The sequence below is a fragment of the Rana temporaria genome, chromosome 2 (genome assembly GCF_905171775.1).
Source record: "Rana temporaria chromosome 2, aRanTem1.1, whole genome shotgun sequence".
Classification (NCBI taxonomy): domain Eukaryota; kingdom Metazoa; phylum Chordata; class Amphibia; order Anura; family Ranidae; genus Rana; species Rana temporaria.
In genome coordinates, this window is record NC_053490.1 from 128,762,292 (window position 1) to 128,781,982 (window position 19,691).

General features: G+C 44.0%; 1 protein-coding gene across 1 annotated transcript in view; it reads left to right on the top strand.

Moving 5' to 3' along the window:
- Positions 1-13,698, top strand: part of LOC120929485 (retinol dehydrogenase 16-like) — a 31,648-nt gene extending 17,950 nt beyond the window's left edge. Inside the window, exons 3-5 of the mRNA XM_040340960.1 lie at positions 425-683; positions 10,888-11,051; positions 13,407-13,698. Coding sequence (XP_040196894.1) covers positions 425-683; positions 10,888-11,051; positions 13,407-13,621 — 638 coding nt within the window. The 3' untranslated portion in view covers positions 13,622-13,698. The remainder of the gene's footprint in view (positions 1-424; positions 684-10,887; positions 11,052-13,406) is intronic.
- The last annotated feature ends 5,993 nt before the right edge of the window (positions 13,699-19,691 follow it).

Below are 19,691 nucleotides of genomic sequence, written 5' to 3' on the forward strand. Positions count from 1 at the left end.
GCCTTACGTAAACAACGCATATAGATACGCCGGGCGCACGTACGTTTGTGAATCGGCTCATCTACCTAATTTGCATATTCTACACGTAAATCTACGGAAGCGCCACCTAGCGGCCAGCGTAAATATGCAACTAAGATACGATGGCGTAAGAGACTTACGTCAGTCGTATCTAAGCAAAAATCCGGCGTATCTTGCTTTCTGGATACAGAAAAAAGATACGCCGGCGCATCCTAGAAGTTACGCAGCGTATCAATAGATACGCCAACGTAACTTCTTTGTGGATCTGGCCCTTACTGTAATCCTCATACATCCCCTGGACTCTTGGGCCCTGAGTTATTCTAACCTCTTTTGCCTGATAAGATGTACAATGTTTTAAATTATTTCACAACATTCCTAAAATGTCATCTTTTGTTTTCCTTTACAGGTCTGTGGGGATTAGTGAATAATGCAGGAACAGGGATGCCTGGTGCACCTAATGAATGGTTGACAAAAGAGGACTTCGAAAGAGTTATTAATGTAAATTTGCTGGGTCCTATCGATGTAACCCTTAGGTTCTTGCCATTAATCAGGAAATCCAAAGGGCGTATTGTTAATATGTCCAGCATAGTGGGACGGGTGACTATCTGTGGAGGTGGATATTGCATTTCTAAATTTGGAGTTGAAGCATTTTCAGACAGTCTGAGGTGAGAGAGACGATTATTACAATAAACCTTAGCCCAGGGGGTGTTCCTGTAACATGTGTGGCATGTTTCAAATATTTATTGCTTAGGTCTTTTCATATACTTGTGAAATAAATTCCACTCCTAATGCTGAGCATAACAAGCTTATACTAGACTTACCAAATATGGATCATATTTTCCCTACCTTTATGTATGTTGTTTTTTTCTGTAAATGGTGTGGTTTCCAGCGAGTGAAAGACGACTTCTCATTGAGTTCTGTGGCTTACTGCACTTTTCGAATCTCTTTGTACCGATCCAGGAATACATGTTTGTCAAATATATTTTGAATAACAGACAAAACTGATGTGTAAAATCTAAATGCTGAATTCAGAAGAAGGTAAAGTATAACTAAAGGAAAAACTTTATTTTTTAGTTTTTGGATGGAGTGCAGAGGGACTATGCTTGTCAGTTTTTATTGCAGTCTGTGCCCCATTAACCACTTTAAGACCGAGCCTGTTTTTCAGACTCGGTGTTTACAAGTTAAAAACACGTTTTTTTGCTAGAAAATTACTTAGAAATGGGGGCAGTGGCGGCTGGGGCTCAAAATTTTTGGGGGGGCGCAAACGAAAAAAAACAAAAAAACAATTGCAGCCGCACTGTTCCCATCAAATGCAGCCACCGCGTCCATCAAATGCAGCCACTGGGCCCATCAAATGCAGCCACTGTGCCATCAATTGTCACCACTGTGCCATGTCATCAAACGCAGCCATCAATTGTCACCACTGTGCCATGCCATCAAACGCAGCCACTGTGCCATGCCATCAAACGCAGCCATCAATTGTCACCACTGTGCCATGCCATCAAATGCAGCCACTGTGCCATGCCATCAAACGCAGCCACTGTGCCATCAATTGTCACCACTGTGCCATGCCATAAAACACAGTCACTGTGCCATGCCATCAAACACAGCCACTGTGCCATCAATTGTCACCACTGTGCCATGCCATAAAACGCAGCCACTGTGCCATCAATTGTCACCACTGTGCCATGCCATCAAACGCAGCCACTGTGCCATGCCATCAAAAGCAGCCATCAATTGTCACCACTGTGCCATGCCATCAAACGCAGCCACTGTGCCATGCCATCAAACGCAGCCACTGTGCCATCAATTGTCACCACTGTGCCATGCCATAAAACGCAGTCACTGTGCCATGCCATAAAACGCAGCCACTGTGCCATCAATTGTCACCACTGTGCCATGCCATCAAACACAGCCACTGTGCCATCAATTGTCACCACTGTGCCATGCCATCAAACACAGCCACTGTGCCATGCCATCAAACGCAGCCATCAATTGTCACCACTGTGCCATGCCATCAAACGCAGCCACTGTGCCATCAATTGTCACCACTGTGCCATGCCATAAAACGCAGTCACTGTGCCATGCCATAAAACGCAGCCACTGTGCCATCAATTGTCACCACTGTGCCATGCCATCAAACACAGCCACTGTGCCATCAATTGTCACCACTGTGCCATGCCATCAAACGCAGCCACTGTGCCATCAATTGTCACCACTGTGCCATGCCATCAAACGCAGCCACTGCGCCCATCAACTGTCGCCACTGGGCCCATCAAATGCAGCCACTGTGCCATCAATTGTCACCACTGTGCCATGTCATCAAACGCAGCCATCAATTGTCACCACTGTGCCATGCCATCAAACGCAGCCACTGTGCCATGCCATCAAACGCAGCCATCAATTGTCACCACTGTGCCATGCCATCAAATGCAGCCACTGTGCCATGCCATCAAACGCAGCCACTGTGCCATCAATTGTCACCACTGTGCCATGCCATAAAACGCAGTCACTGTGCCATGCCATCAAACACAGCCACTGTGTCATCAATTGTCACCACTGTGCCATCCCATAAAACGCAGCCACTGTGCCATCAATTGTCACCACTGTGCCATGCCATCAAACGCAGCCACTGTGCCATGCCATCAAAAGCAGCCATCAATTGTCACCACTGTGCCATGCCATCAAACGCAGCCACTGTGCCATGCCATCAAACGCAGCCACTGTGCCATCAATTGTCACCACTGTGCCATGCCATAAAACGCAGTCACTGTGCCATGCCATCAAACGCAGCCATCAATTGTCACCACTGTGCCATGCCATCAAATGCAGCCACTGTGCCATGCCATCAAACGCAGCCACTGTGCCATCAATTGTCACCACTGTGCCATGCCATAAAACGCAGTCACTGTGCCATGCCATCAAACACAGCCACTGTGTCATCAATTGTCACCACTGTGCCATGCCATAAAACGCAGCCACTGTGCCATCAATTGTCACCACTGTGCCATGCCATCAAACGCAGCCACTGTGCCATGCCATCAAAAGCAGCCATCAATTGTCACCACTGTGCCATGCCATCAAACGCAGCCACTGTGCCATGCCATCAAACGCAGCCACTGTGCCATCAATTGTCACCACTGTGCCATGCCATAAAACGCAGTCACTGTGCCATGCCATAAAACGCAGCCACTGTGCCATCAATTGTCACCACTGTGCCATGCCATCAAACACAGCCACTGTGCCATCAATTGTCACCACTGTGCCATGCCATCAAACACAGCCACTGTGCCATGCCATCAAACGCAGCCATCAATTGTCACCACTGTGCCATGCCATCAAACGCAGCCACTGTGCCATGCCATCAAACGCAGCCACTGTGCCATCAATTGTCACCACTGTGCCATGCCATAAAACGCAGTCACTGTGCCATGCCATAAAACGCAGCCACTGTGCCATCAATTGTCACCACTGTGCCATGCCATCAAACACAGCCACTGTGCCATCAATTGTCACCACTGTGCCATGCCATCAAACGCAGCCACTGTGCCATCAATTGTCACCACTGTGCCATGCCATCAAACGCAGCCACTGCGCCCATCAACTGTCGCCACTGTACCAATTGTCGCCACTGTGCCCTTTAATTGTCGCCACTGTGCCCTTTAATTGTCACCACTGTGCCCATTGATGCCACTGTGCCCATTGTCACCACTGTGCCCATTGATGCCACTGTGCCCATTGTCGCCGCTGTGCCCATTGTCGCCGCTGTGCCCTGTAAAATGCCCCTCCATCCGCCCGGCACTTACCTTTCTGGGGGTCAGCCATCCTCCTATGTCTTCTCCCACCCTCAATGACGCTTCAGCCAATCAGGTTACCGGTAACCAGAACCAGTGAACCTGATTGGCTGAGACGCCTGTCAGTCTTATCCAAGGAACGCACCCCCAGTACGTCCCTTAGATAAGTTTCCAGAAGCCGACTACAGCCTGAGGGCCTGAGCCGCTGGCTCTGATAGGCACTTCCACACAGCCAACCAGCTGCCGTTATTCAGGTGGCCGGCCATCTGAATAGTCGGCGGCAGCGGCAACAATAATATAGATTCATGCAATGCATGAATCTATGTTATTGTAATCAGTGGCGGTGCGGGAGCCAGAGGGGGCGCCCGCTATAGACGCACCGCCACTGTTTGGGGGTTCTAACACCCTAGAGAATAAAATGGTGCTCATTGCAATACTTTTTGTCACACCGTATTTGCGCAGCGGTATTACAAGACAACAGTAAAGTTAGCCCATTTAGCCCATTTTTTTTTATATATGTGAAAGATAATGTTACGCCTCGTAAATTGATACCCAAAATTGCGCCCGCTCGTGGAATGGCGTCAAACTTTTACCCTTAAAAATCTCCATAGGCGACGTTTAAAAAATTCTACAGGTTGCATGTTTTGAGTTACAAAAGAGGTCTGGGGCTAGAATTATTGCTCTCGCTCAAACTAACGCGGCAATACCTCACATGTGTGTCTTGAACACCGTTTTCATATGCGGGCGCTACTCACATAGGCGTTCACTTCTGCGCTTGAGCTCGTTGGGACGGGGCGCTTTAAAAAAAATAATTGTTTTTTTTCTTATTTATTTTACTTGATTTTATTGATTTTAGAACTGTTTTTAAAAAAAAACATCCCTTGTAATAGAAAAAAGCATGACGGCCTCTTAAATATGAGATCTGGGGTCAAAAAGACCTCAGATCTCATATTTGGACTTAAATGCAATTAAAAAATAGTAATTTGAAAAAATTACAAACAAAAAACGTCCCTTTAAGACATATGGGCGGAAGTGATGTTTTGACGTCGCTTCCGCCCTTCAGTGATATGGAGACGGGTGGGGGCCATCTTCCACTCACTCATCTCCACACACAGAAAGGGACAGGACTGGATCGGCACCGCCGCTACCGACGGCTCCGGTAAGCGGCGGAGGGCACCGGAGAGCGGCAGGAGGGGGGCCCCTCTCCCGCTGCTGATAAAAGTGATCTTGCGTCAAATTCGCCACAGAGACCACTTTTATCTTGTAGAAGATCGACCGCTGAAGAAGAGGATACCGGGGTTATGGTAGCTAGCTGGTCCGTAAGTGGTTAAAGAGATTCATCCTCTCTATTTGTCCTGTTTACCATTACTGAAAGTGAAGGCAAATGAAAGTCCTACATGTTGGGTTGTAATAGAGGGGAAATCTTCTGATAGGGACATAGGGCCAGATTCACAGAACAGATACAACGGCGTATCTCCTGATACGCCGTCGTATCTCTTGTTCTATCTATGCGGCTGATTCATAGAATTAGTTACGCATAGATAGCCCTAAGATCCGACAGGTGTAATTGACTTACACTGTCGGATCTTAGGATGCAGTACCTCGGCCGCCGCTGGGTGGAGTTTGCGTCGTATTCCAGTGTCGGGTATGCAAATTAGCAGTTACGGCGATCCACAAAGGTTTTTCCCGTCGTTACGTCGGCGCAAGTCTTAGTTTCCCGTCGCAAAGTTAGGGGTGCTATTAACATGGTGTAAAATTACTCCACCATGTTAAAGTATGCCTGTCGTTCCCGCGTCGCTTTTGAATTTATTTTTTTCCCAGCGTAAGTACGTTACGCACGTCGCGATTCACAAACACGTCGGGCCGCCGTAAGTTCGCGCAAAGCCCGTCGGGAAAATTGCGAACGGAGCATGCGCAGTACGTCCGGCGCGGGAGCGCGCCTAATTTAAATGGTACCCGCCCCATTTGAATTGGGCGGGCTTGCGCCGGACATGTTTACGATACACCGCCGCAAGTTTACAGGTAAGTGCTTTGTGGATCGGGCACTTACACTGAAAACTTGAGGCGGTGTAACGTAAACGGGTTACGTTACATGGCCGCAATTCTACGTGAATCTGGCCCATAGTTCTGGTGGCCTGGATTCTGATTTGCAGTGATTTCCTCTCACTTCCTGTTTGTCCCATTTTGGAGACAAAAAAAAAAATTTAACATGGGTTGTAATCCTCCCTTGCTCTATTCAAAATAAAATAAAAAGATTTTACCTTCAGTTACCTACTTTAATGGTGGATTTCAACATTTTTTGATAACTGAAATTAGGGTTTTGCTACACATTAGCCTGTATTATCTCCTTCATCTATTATCACAACATGGACCTTTAAAGAGTAACTCCACTTTAGCATCTACAATTGCTAAACAAGCCATATTATAATTCAATGTTATTACAAATTACCTTTTATTTTCAATCCACAGCATTATAATTTTCTGTAACATTGCAATGCGTCAACCTGGAGGCCTTCTGTGCAGAGTTGGCGTACGGAATGCCCCCAGAAACATCCTTTTTTTCCCACAAATAGAGCTTTCTTTTGGTGGTATTTGATCACCTCTGCGGTTTTTATTTTTTGAAATTTGAAAAAAAAACAATATTTTTTACTTTTTGCTATAATAAATATCCCCCAAAAATATATAAAAAAATATATATAAAAAAAGTTTTTTTCCTCAGTTTAGGCCGATACATATTCTTCTACATATTTTTGGTAAAAAAAAACGTAATAAGCGTTTATTGATTGGTTTGCGCAAAAGTTATAGCGTCTACAAAATACGGGATTGTTTTATGGCATTTTTATTATTTATTTTTTTACTACTAATGGCGGCGATCATTGATTTTTATCGTGACTGCGACATTATGGCGGACACATCGGACACTTTTGACACCATTGTCATTTTTACAGCGATCAGTGCTATAAAAATGCACTGTTACTGTGAAAATGACAATGGCAGTAAAAGGGTTAACCTCTAGGGGGCGCTGTAAGGGTTAGGTGTGCCCTAGTGTGTGTTTCTTACTGTAGGGGGCGTGGCTGGACGTGTCAGGGAATGACAGGGAACAGACGATCACTGACAAGCCACTAGGAAGAACGGGGAAAGGTTTGTTTGCACTTACCTCTCCCCGTTCTTCAGATCTGTGACCCAATAGCGGGACACCGGCGGGCGCGGTTACCGAGCTTCAGGCTGGGTCGCAAGCACGCTGTTGGCGGTGCGCTCGCGACCCATGGCTGGGTTCTTAAAGGGGACATACCTGTACGCCCTTGTGCCCAGCCGTGCCATTCTGTCGACGTATATAGTCGTGTGGCGGTCCCCAAGTGGTTAATAATGAAAAAGTCACTCCCATTCACATTCACTCCGCACATACTGTAGACAAAACAACTTTTTCTTCAGTGCAGAAACACATAGAAATCTGCAAAAAGTTTGTTAAAATCCATGCAATGTACATAAATCACCCAAAAAAGATTGTTTTTCTTTTACCTCAACAAAAGTGGAGTTACTCTTTAAGCTCATGCTACTGACAGATTTACCCATGTGTTGTGCTGTCACTTTGTTTTATGTGCAGCTATGGAGATTGTCAACAAGCGTTTAAAAGAGAAATATGGGTTTCTTTTTTATTTCAGTTCCATACCTACCTAGGTGGATGCAGCATTGATCTGCTGCTGCATCTGTCCCCTGGCACCTCTAGACTGAAAACCAAATGATCTAACACCGCCGATCACTCAGTTTTCAGAGCTCCGTGAGCAGAGAGCTGTAGACTGTCAGTCACAGCTCTCTGCTCTTCTCCCTTATCGCTCATTGGAGCACTGAGCTGTGAAGGGGCGGAGCTGCCATCTCAGACTCTCAACGGCTCACTGAGACAGGTGTCAGTCTAGGCACCTTGCAGATCCAGACTTTGTCGCAATGACGTGGTGCCTGGACTGATATCTGTGATGTCAGCAGAGAGCGGACTTCAGTCTGCTCTCTGCTGAAAACGGGTCACAGGAGTGCAAAAAAAATTGCATGCCTGTGACCCATAGGAGAAGCCCAGCCGAACAAGCTTTGGCAGGACTTCTTCTTTAAGTCATTTATTAACAAGAGCTTAGATTGCTGGTCTTGGTCTAACCTAAGAGCGGTATCATATGAGCAATTCTTTCACCAGCAAAAACGTACCATCTTTTTCTTCTCCTTATCTCCTCTTTTATGCCCCCCTTTTTTTTCTCTATTCCCTATTTTTTACAAACAAATTAGTTAAGGGACTACGTTATACTGCTGATTCCTTGGTCCTATAACCATTCTACACTTATATTGGTTATGTTTTAACCACTTAATCCCCGGACCAAAATGCAGCTAAAGGCCCAGGCCAGGTTTTGCGATTCGGCACTGCGTCGCTTTAACAGACAATTGTGCGGTTGTGCGACGTGGCTCAAAAACAAAATTGACGTCCATTTTTTCCCACAAATAGAGCTTTATTTTTGTGGTATTTGCGCTATAAACAAAAATAGAGCGACAGTTTTGAAAAAAATGCAATATTTTTTACTTTTTTCTATAATAAATATCCCCCAAAAATATATAAAAAAACATTTTTTTTCCTCAGTTTAGGCCGATACGTATTCTTCTACATATTTTTCGTAAAAAAAATCGCAATAAGCGTTTATCGGTTGGATTGCGCAAAATTTATAGCGTTTACAAAATAGGGGATAGTTTTATTGCATTTTTATTATTTTTTTTTTACTACTAATAGCGGCGATCAGCGATTTTTTTTTTTTTGTGACTGCGACATTATGGCGGACTCTTTGGACAATTTTGACACATTTTTGGGACCATTGTCATTTTCACAGCAAAAAATGCATTTAAATTGCATTGTTTATTGTGAAAATAACAGTTGCAGTTTTGGAGTTAACCACAGGGGGCGCTGTAGGAGTTAGGGTTCACCTAGTGTGTGTTTACAACTGTAGGGGGGTGTGGCTGTAGGTCTGAGGTCATCGATTGTGTCTCCCTATAAAAGGGATCACACGATCGATGCAGCCGCCACAGTGAAGCACGGGGAAGCCGTGTTTACATACGGCTCTCCCCGTTCTTCAGCTCCGGGGAGCGATCGCGAGGGCGCGGCTAGAAAGGAATAGCCGCCCCCTCATCCAGGATCGCTCCCACAGAAGAACCGACCGCCGCATGTACCGGGGGGGTCCCGATCGGACCCCCGACCCGCGGAAAGGCGGGGACGTACATGTACGCCCATCTGCCTGTACGTGCCATTCTGTGGACGTATATGTACATGCGGCGGTCGTTAAGTGGTTAAGCAGTAAGCTGAGTTCATTGTATGATGAGTATGCTTGTTATAACTCCTGAAATATCTTTCTTGAGCAGACCCATTAAGTATAACTAGAAATCTGCCCTCGCCCTCTCTGACTGTGATGTATTAATAAACGATAATCCCTGATTGTATGTTATCGTGGATTTTTTCCCCCCTTACTCTTAGGGCTCATTTACACTTGCTTCAGCTTCAACACACATTAAAGCGCCTACCTCTTTAACATGCTTTTATGATATGTTTTTGATGCTTTGGTGGTGCTTCGATGAAGCTTTGGTGGTGCTTTGGTGAAGCTTTGGTGGTGCTTTGGTGAAGCTTTGGTGATGCTTCCGTGATGCTCTGTTGAAGCTTTGTTGAAGCTTGACAGATGCCCTGTGTATGTGTGGATATCTCATACCTGCAATTTCTCCAAAACAAACAAAGCTAAAGCTGAATTAAAGCCTCTCAAAAGCCGCAGATGCTTCAAGCGAGCTTCGCCATAGACCTCTATGGAGGTTTTAAAGATGCTTTGAAGCACCACTCCCGCGACCCAGTCCGAAGCTCCGTGACCGCGGGACCCGCGGACTTGATCGCTGCTGGAGTCCCGCGATCGGTCCCCGGAGCTGAAGAACGGGGAGAGCTGTGTGTAAACACAGCTTCCCCGTTCTTCACTGTGGCGCCGTCATCGATCGTGTGTTCCCTTATATAGGAAACCACAATCAATGATGTCACACCTACAGCCACACCCCCTACAGTTAGAAACACAGATGAGGTCATACATAACCCCTTCAGCGCCCCCTTGTGGTTAACTCCCAAACTGCAATTGTCATTTTCTCAGTAAACAATGCATTTTAAATGCATTTTTTGCTGTGAAAATGACAATGGTCCCAAAAATGTGTCAAAATTGTCCGAAGTGTCCGCCATAATGTCGCAGTCACGAAAAAAATCGCTGATAAAGCTATCCCCTGTTTTGTAAACGCTATACATTTTGCGCAAACCAACCGATAAACGCTTATTGCAATTTTTTTTTAGCAAAAATAGGTAGAAGAATACGTATCGTCCTAAACTGAGGAAAAAATATTTTTTTATATATATTTTTGGGGGATATTTATTATAGCAAAAAGTAAAAAATATGGAATTTTTTTCAAAATTGTCGCTCTATTTTTGTTTATAGTGCAAAAAATAAAAAACGCAGAGGTGACCAAATACAACCAAAAGAAAGCTCTATTTGTGGGAAAAAAAGGACGCCAATTTTGTTTGGAAACCATGTCGCACAACCGCGCAATTGTCAGTTAAAGCAACGCAGTGCAGAATCGCAAAAACTGTCCGGGTCCTTTAGCTGCCTAAAGGTCCGGGTCTTAAGGGGTTAATGTGTGTTGTAGTTGAAGCAAGTGTAAATGAGCTCTTACTCTGTATTAAAATACAATATAAATAACAGACAAAGGGGTTGTAAAGGTTTTTCTAAATAGGTTCCTTTAAGCTAGTGCATTGTTGGTTCACTTACCTTTTCCTTCGATTTCCCTTCTAAATGTTTTTTTTTCTTTGTCTGAATTTCTCACTTCCTGTCTCTCCTCAGTAAGCTTGCCCCCATCATCTGAGCTGTTCTGGCTGGGGGTTAGTCAGTGTGCTCGCCCCCTCCCTTGGCACTACATCCCTGCGGGGAGACGCTGTGAATGTTGTTATAAAAGTAATCTTATGTCATTCATATTTATGATTGCGTCATGTTCCTATAGTTTTACTTTCTTTAATGTCTGTATATACTAACAGGCGCGAGCTAAGACCCTTTGGAGTAAAAGTTTCCATTATAGAGCCTGGCTATTTTAAGACTGGACTGAATGATATGCAGCACATGAAAAACATTCTGAGCAATATTTGGAGAAAACTCCATCCAGAAATCCATTATAGCTATGGAGAGAACTATTTCAAACATTGTAAGTTATATAGCTTTATATTTAAATAGCTCAGCATCCTGTCAATTTAGAATCCAGTTTATTAATATACATTGGTTGTCAGGGATAAATGTAAGCTGCCATTACTGACATCTGAAAATGTTCAACACCCTGGGGCAGATTCATCAAGAGATACGACGGCGGATCTCCTGATCCGCCGTCGTATCTGTGAGACCCGACGATCGGATCTGTGAGATCCCACGGTCGGAGCTAATCGACTGATTCATAAGAATCAGTTCTGCATAGATCTCCCTTAGATCCGACTGGTGTAAGTGACTTACACCAGTCGAATCTTAGGCTGTAATCTCCCGCCGGCCGCTAGTTGTCGTCGCTTTTTTTTACACGTCGCATATGCAAATGAGGAGAACCGCCGATTCACGTCCGTACGCCCGCCCTTCGCTCTTTTTCAACGTCGTTTGCGTTCGGCTTTTTCCGGCGGATAGCTACCCCTGCTAATATGAGGGGTAGCTAATGTTAAGTATGGCCGACGTTCCCGCGCCGAGTTTTAAATTTGTTACGTCGTTTGCGTAAGTACGTCGGGAATATGGATGGCCGTAAGTAACCTAGCCGCCGAAAACAATGACGTCCTAGCGACGTCATTTGGAGCATGCGCACTGTGCTTTTTTGCCGGCGGCGCATGCGCAGTTAAATCGGTGCGGGAACGCGCCTGATTTAAATTGTACACTCCCCCTAGCCGCGGAATTTGCATTCCGCCGGGGGGGAGTTAGGATCCGACGGTGCAATTTGCGAGGTAAGTGCTTTATGAATCATGCACTAGCCTCGCTAAATTGCACCGGCGGATCGTAAAACAGGTAGATCTGGCGGATCTAAAGATCCGCTGAGCTACATGAATCTGGCCCCCTGATTGTGTTTTCAGGGAAGGTCAGTCTGTTTAAATTTACAACATGCAACTTTAAATGTGAACAATTGTGCTAGACCATACACAAAACTAGATGATGAAAAGGTATATGTGTTGTCCATGTGTTGTTCTACATGACTTTATTTCTAAAATAACCACCACCTCCACTTAAAGTGGATGTAAACCCAACATTTTTTTTTTAATGTCACAATGTAGAGTATAAGATTTTCTATCATCTGTGCCCAGTTTTGCCACACAGAGTTAATCCAGCTCTGAGCAATCCTCTTTTATTGTTCAGTGAAAATTAACAGACTTCCAGATAAAAACCTGTCTAAATAAAAAGTCCTTTCCTCTCTCCTTGCTTTGAGTGACAGGTTATTTACATATCTAGCTTGGACATGTTTATCATATGTTATGTTATGTTTATCATAATATGAGGTGATCCACAGTATAAAAAGTGAGCAATCCACCCCTCCCCCACATAACACATCCTGGTAATATAAAATGAACTGTGGATCACCTCATATTATGATTTCACTGGCAGGTTGTACACTTGCAGAGCACTTGAAGCACACGTCTTAGGCCTCTTACACACGACCGAGTTTCTCGGCAAAAACCAGCAAGAAACTTGCTGTTTTTTTTTTTTTGCCGAGAAAACCAGTCGTGTGTACATTTTTCGACGAGGAAACTGTCGAGGAACTCGACGAGCCAAAATAAGAGCATGTTCTCTTTTTCCTCGACGGGAATGGAGAAAATTGGCACGTCGAGTTCCTCGACAGCCTAACAAGGATTTCGACGAGCAAAACGATGTGTTTCGCCCGTCAAGTTCCTCGGTCGTGTGTACGAGGCCTGAGTTGACACTTTTCCCAATTTGTAGAAAATTTGCGTAGCAAGTCTTTAGCAAGAGCAAAATGCAGTAGTGAGTCTACAGCAAGAGCTCTGCAAGTCTACAGCATGAAAAACCAGCCACAGTGACCCCTGTGGTGGGATGACTATTGCACAACATAACTGAACCAGAACTTGCAGCAGACTTGCAGAATGTTTTCAAAGAAAGTTGATCTGGAGCCATGCAATGTGGACTTGCTGCAATTGTGCAACATACTTGTGAAGCTTGGCAAGTCTAGCAATAGCTTAGCAAGTCATTTTTAAACTTGCAGCACAATTGCTTGCTATCTGAGATACCGCCTATCACCGTCAACCTGGAACCTCCACATGTTTAGGTGTTATTAATTAGTGGTTCCAAATTAATAATTACTGCAGTAGGGAACAGTTATTTGGAAAGATGCTGAGTGCATATTTTCTGTCTGTTCCCTACTGCAGTAGTTATTCATTAGGAACAACTAATCAGTATGAGGATTGGAGTTGCCTATCTATAAAATTTCCAAAACAATCTTCAATAATAGTACAATTATTTATAGCTAGACTATGTTCTAGCTATGACATATTTACAGTACTGGTATCTTTTGTTTTTTCTACAGATGTGGCTGATATGGAGAAGACATTTTCATCCCTCTGCAATACAGACCTAACTCCTGTCACAAAGTGCATGGAGCATGCACTGACTGCTGTCCACCCCAAAACACGCTACTCAGCAGGCTGGGATGCCAAACTCTTCTTTATACCACTCTCTTATGTCCCAACTGTACTATCTGACTATCTGCTCACTCGAACAGCTCCCACACCAGCTCATTAACTTCTTTAACTACTTCAATACCAGGTACTTTCACCCCCTTCCTGCCCAGGACAATTTTCAACTTCCAGCGTGGTCACACTTTGAATGACAATTGCGTGGTCCTGCAAAACTCTACCCATATGACATTTTTATCATTTTTTTTCACACAAATAGAGCTTTCTTTTGTTGGTATTTAGTCACCACTGGGTCTTTTATTTTTTCATAAATAAATGAAAAAAAGACCCATGTTTCTCCTGTTAAAAATGTTTGCAAATAAATAATTTTTCTTCATAAATTTATGGACAAAATGTATTCTGCCATATTTCCTTGGTAAATAGAACCCAAATCAGTGTATATTATTTATATTATTTAATCTGTAGGAAAGTTCAGTGTTGTCCCATGAAAAGATGTAATTAAATATTTACAAAATGTGAGAGGTGTACTCACTTTTGTGAGATACTGTGTGTATATACATATATATATATATATATATATATATATATATATATATATATATATATATATATATATATATATATATACACACACACACACACACACACTGCACCCGGAAAGTATTCACAGCACTTTACTTTTTCCACATTGTTATGATACAGCCTTATTTTAAAATGGATTAACAACTTCAGCCTCGGACCATTTGGCTGGTCAAAGACCAGACCACTTTTTGCGTTTTGGCACTGCGTCGCTTTAACTGATAATTGCGCGGTTGTGCTCCCAAACAAAATTGACATCCTTTTTTTTTGCCACAAACATAGCTTTCTTTTGGTGGTATTTGATCACCTCTGCGGTTTTTATTTTTTGAGCTATAAAAAAAAATAGAGCGACAATTTCGAAAAAAATGCAATATTTTTTACTTTTTGCTATAATACATATCCCCAAAACATCTATAAAAAAAATTCCCCCTCCCCCCCTCAGTTTAGCCCGATGACAGGGAATACGATCAGTGAAAGTGTCACTAGACTGAATGGGGAGATGTTGTGTTTACTCTAACATCTCCCCGTTCTTCAGCTCTGTGACACGATTGCGGGACACTGGCGGACATTGAGTCCGCGGGTCCAGCAGGCACGGTTTGACACCAATTACAGCCTCAAGTCTTTTTGAGTATGATGCTACAAGCTTGGCACACCTATTTTTGGGAAGATTCTCCCATTCTTCTTTACAGAACCTCTCAAGCTCCATCAGGTTGGCTTGGGAGCGTCGGTACACAGCCATTTTCAAATGTCTCCAGAGATGTTCAAATGGGTTCAAGTCTGGGCTCTGGCTGGGCCACTCAAGGACACTCACAGAGTTGTCCCATAGCCACTCCTTTGTTATCTTGGCTGTGTGTTTAGGGTCATTGTCCTGTTGGAAGATGAACCTTCGCCCCAGTCTGAGGTCCAGAGCACTCTGAAGCAGGTTTTCATCAAGGATGTCTGTACATTGCCGCATTCATCTTTCCCTCGAGCTCGACTAGTCTCCCAGTTCCTGCTGCTGAAAAACATCCTACAGCATTATGCTGCCATCAACATGCTTCACTGTAGGGATGGTATTGGCCAGGTGAGGAGTGGTGCCTGGTTTTCTCCAGACACAACGCTTGCCATTCAGGCCAAAGAGTTCAACCTTCGTTTCATCAGACTTAAGGATTTTGTTTCTCATGGTCCGAAAGTCCTTTAGGTGCCTTTTGGCAAGCTCCAGGTGAGTTGTCATGTGAATTTTACTGAGGAGTGGCTTCCATCTGGCCACTCTACCATACAGGCCTGATTGGAGTGTTGCAGAGATGGTTGTTTTTCTGGAAGGTTCTCCTGTCTCCACAGAGAAATGCTGGAGCTCTGTTAGAGTGACCTATGGGCTCTTGGTCATCTCCATGACTAAGGCCTTTCTCCACCGATCGCTCAGTTTGGCCAGGTGGCCCACTCTAGGAAGAATTCTGATAGTTCCAAACTTTTTCCATTTACAGATGATGGAGGCCACTGTGCTCATTGGGACCTTCAATGTTGCAGAAATTGTTTCATGAATTAAATAATAGCAAAACAGTAAAGTTAGTCCAATTTTTTGTATAATGTGAAAGAGTAATGTCGAGTAAATAGATACCTAACTTCTCACGCTTTAAAATTGCGCACACTGGAATGGCGCCAAACTTCAGTACTTAAAAATCGACCATAGGTGACTCTTAGTTTATTTTTATTTTTTTACAGGTTACCAGTTTAGAGTTACAGAGGAGGTCTAGTGCTAGAATTGTTGCACACGCTCTAATGCACACGATGTGGTTTTAACAGCTTTTACATATGTGGGCGGGACTTATGTGTGTGTTTGCTATTGATCGCGAATTCCCGGGGACAGTGGCGTTTTAAATTTATTTTATTTTTTTACCAATTTTTTTTATTTTTACACCTTTTTTTACATTTTTTTGATCACTTGTATTCCTATTACAAGGAATGTAAACATCCCTTGTATAGGAATAGTGTGTGACAGGTCCTCTTTATGGAGAGATGGGGGGTCAATAAAAAAAAATTCACCAATCTCATGCCGACAGCCCCTATGATCGTTCTTATGGTGCGCAGAATCGCCGGCTGAAAAAAAGGATATCTAAAAAAAAAATTCAAAACAAAAAAAAAAATCGCGTCGCTGGACAGAAGGGTCTGCTTTTACATGGTGTAAACAGTTTACACTTTGTAAAAGCAGCCCTAATTTTGCGTTTGCAAACTAAAACTTACGGAGAAAAAACTAAGCTGAAAAGCTTCGTGGATCTCCGTAAGTGCTAATTTGCATACCCGAGGCGGCATTTCGACACGAAATGCCCCCAGCGGCGGATGCGGTACAGCATCCTAAGATCCGGCAGTGTAAGTCCCTTACACATGTCGGATCTTCTGCCTATCTATGGAAAACTGATTCTGTGGATCAGTTCCATAGTTAGAAACAGGGATACGACGGCGTAACAGCAGTTACGCCGGCGTATCCCTTTTGAGGATCTGGCCCTCAATACTTACTGTATGTATTGTTTTTTATTTTTATTAAATTTGTAAAGATTTCAAATAAACTGCTTTCGTGTTGCCATTATGGGGTATTGTTTGTAGAATTTTAAGGAAAATAATGAATTTAATCTATTTTGGAATAAAGCTGTAGCATAACAAAATGTGAACTAACAGGAATGCTATAATTGTTCAGTAAGGGTATCCTTTGTGACTCAGTGCTGCAGTATTGGCTCCTCTGTATGCAGGCAGCCTTGGAAGGCTCTGGGTAAACAGGAGTGACCCATGCAGATCAGCAGCATGAATATGAATTCCCTCTAATCCAATTACAGGGAGTGGTGCTTAGAGGAGAGGTCCAATTGGGGAAAAGGGCCTGTTGCCTCTCCCCAGCCATGCTGCCCCAGGTAGGGGACCTGAGGGCCGGAACGGTAAATTCTGAAACCCAGGGTTCTTCTGAGAGCTGACTGAGGAAGGATGTCCAACGAGCAGATGTTGTGCACCTGGCTGTGGGAAATACTGTGTGCCTGTCTGCAAGACTGAAACAAGGGCAGAATCATGAAAATACCAGAGGCTCCTACGGGAGCACATTAGTATGAGACATGGAAAGTTTTTTGAAGTTGTAAATTTTGGCACAATTTTTTGGAGAATTAAAGTGGTTGTAAAGGAAAACATTTTTTTCATAATAAGCATCCTTTACCTGCAGACATTCCTCTTTTCACTTCCTCATTGTTCGTTTTTGCTCAGAAGTTGCTCTTTTTCTTGTCTGTTCTGTTCACTTCCTGCTTGTCTGATTTTACTGTCCACCGTGAAGGGAGGCTTTACTGCGGTGGTCAGTAACGTGCTCACCCCCTCCTGGGAACTACATCTGTGCGGCAGGACGCTCTCTACGTGTTAGAGACCTCGAGGAGGTGTGAATTACTGGGCGTGCCGCAATGCATACTGGGAAATGTAGTTCTTACATGAGCGAGCGATGCAAACCAGGAAGTGAATGAGAGAACAGAAACTAGAACGCCGGAGGTGATATAGATGAAGGAATTTATTAGGTATTTACTCGATTTTTTAACAGAATCATTACGCTATTCTGTCTGTCTACCTTGCAGACATTAATTTTAGGCAAAACATTTTTTTCCTTTACAACTCCTTTAAGAGCTTTTTTGTTTTTTACATACTGTCATCAGTGCAATACCTGGTCATCATATAACTGGTGTCAATATTATTTTTTACATATTGTCACCAGAGCAATACAGTGTTACAATAGTAGCACTGTATTACTCTGGGGAGGTGATCAGGATTTCTTTTAACACAACGTAATCGCTTATAACAGTAAGTGTCTTTTTCTGTGTTCACTCAGTGTTTACTACTGTGATTAGCTGTGATTGGCCACAGCTAATCACATGGTGAAGATGGACTTTGATTGGCTCTTTCTGTACCATGTGATCACTATAACCAATCACAGTGAGCAATACAAATGTACACAATGAATGACATGAATGATAGACATCAATTGTGTACATTTGTCTTGTGATCTGCTGTGACTGGTCACAGTGATCACATGGTACTGGCAGCGGGCCGATACACTGATCTGTCTGATCTGCGTATGGTAGACACAGCAGGTGACAGATTGTGTTGCAGCAGAGCCTGGGGTGGACATATAACATCTACCCAGAACAAGAGAGCTCCTGCCCGGCTGTCATTTTTGTCTATAGCCTGGACAGGAAGCAGTTAAATACACTATGGAAACACCCTTTTGATTTGTTTGTTTATGGACCCTGCAAAACATGTTCATGACTTTTCTATCATTGAGGAGAAAAATTAGGAATTACTGATAGATGTTATGTATGTGTAGCACCTTGGTATTAGACAGGGTTACTAACTAATTTAGTTATGCTAGGTGGTAATTAACATGGCTAATTGGTAGTTGTATCCACTAATTGTTTCGAGCGTAAGCCTGAGTCTGGTGCATTTCGCTCTTCTGTGGCATTAGAATGACAAGACCACAGTGAGTTCAGGTTGTTAATAGACATCATTTCGCAGACAATCATATTTGTGGTTAGCATGCTGGGAGAGTCTATTCAAGGGGAATAAGTCAGGTGATCAGTGTTCTTTTAGCCCCCAGCTGAGGCCTGGGGGCTGTATGTGAAGCAGCATCTAAAGGTTAGGCCTAGGCCTAAGCCTGAGGCCTAGCCACGTGTGTAGAGGCTCAGCTCGAGGGGAGCCTCATCATTGCAGAGATTCAGCCAGACAGTGAACCGAGTGTTGCCAGAGGTGAAGGAGAAGCAGTTGCCACATGGGATGACCACTCCTGTTACCAGAGGCAAGTGAGAACCAGAGGTCAGAGTTAAAGGGGACAACCGTCACCAGAAAGGGATGTCAACTACTATTATCAGAGGCCAGGTTTGTGAATTCCGAAGAAGTACCAGAGTAGCCTTTTTCACTAGACGGGGATGGTGAACAAGTTTGGAAAGCTTCAGCGTTCAAGTCAGGGACCCAGCAGGTGAGCGTGAGTGACACTTGAAGAGGATTCAGTGGGTTAACCAAGAGCCAAGCCAAGGATGCAGCAGGTAGCATGGGTGACGCTTGGAGTGTACAGCGTGTTAGCTGTGGAAGAGCTCAGGGGATCCAGTGGACAGCTGGGATCTGAAGATCTGGTGAGAAGACTGGGAGCTCAGTGAGAAAAGCTACAGCGGGAGGCTGTGAGATGGAGGCCAGGTCCTACACAATGTGAATACCAAGTCTGGTATGTGTACAGATCTGTGTTGAAGTCAACCTACAAGTTCAGTTGCTGTAAGAGACAGCAGTTCTACAAATATAGTGCTGCAACCAGCTTAAAGGCCCTCAAACTGTATAGCTGTCTGCCTAATTTGTCTCGGTGTCTGCCAATTGCAATTGCATCTGCCTAAGGGTGTTCAGCCCTGACCCTCTCTCCCCCCCCAGTTCCTGTTAAGAGACAATAAGTCTCTTTTGTTCGCGGTCAAAAAGTGACTGGCGCCCAATCATTTTATCTTTCATTACACCCACTATGCCTAGTAACCCACTCTACAAAGAAGGATGTCAGCTCTCCCTGACTCTGGAGGTCACCGTTAGGCCTCTAGGGGTCGGGACCCTTGCTACATATGTGCAGA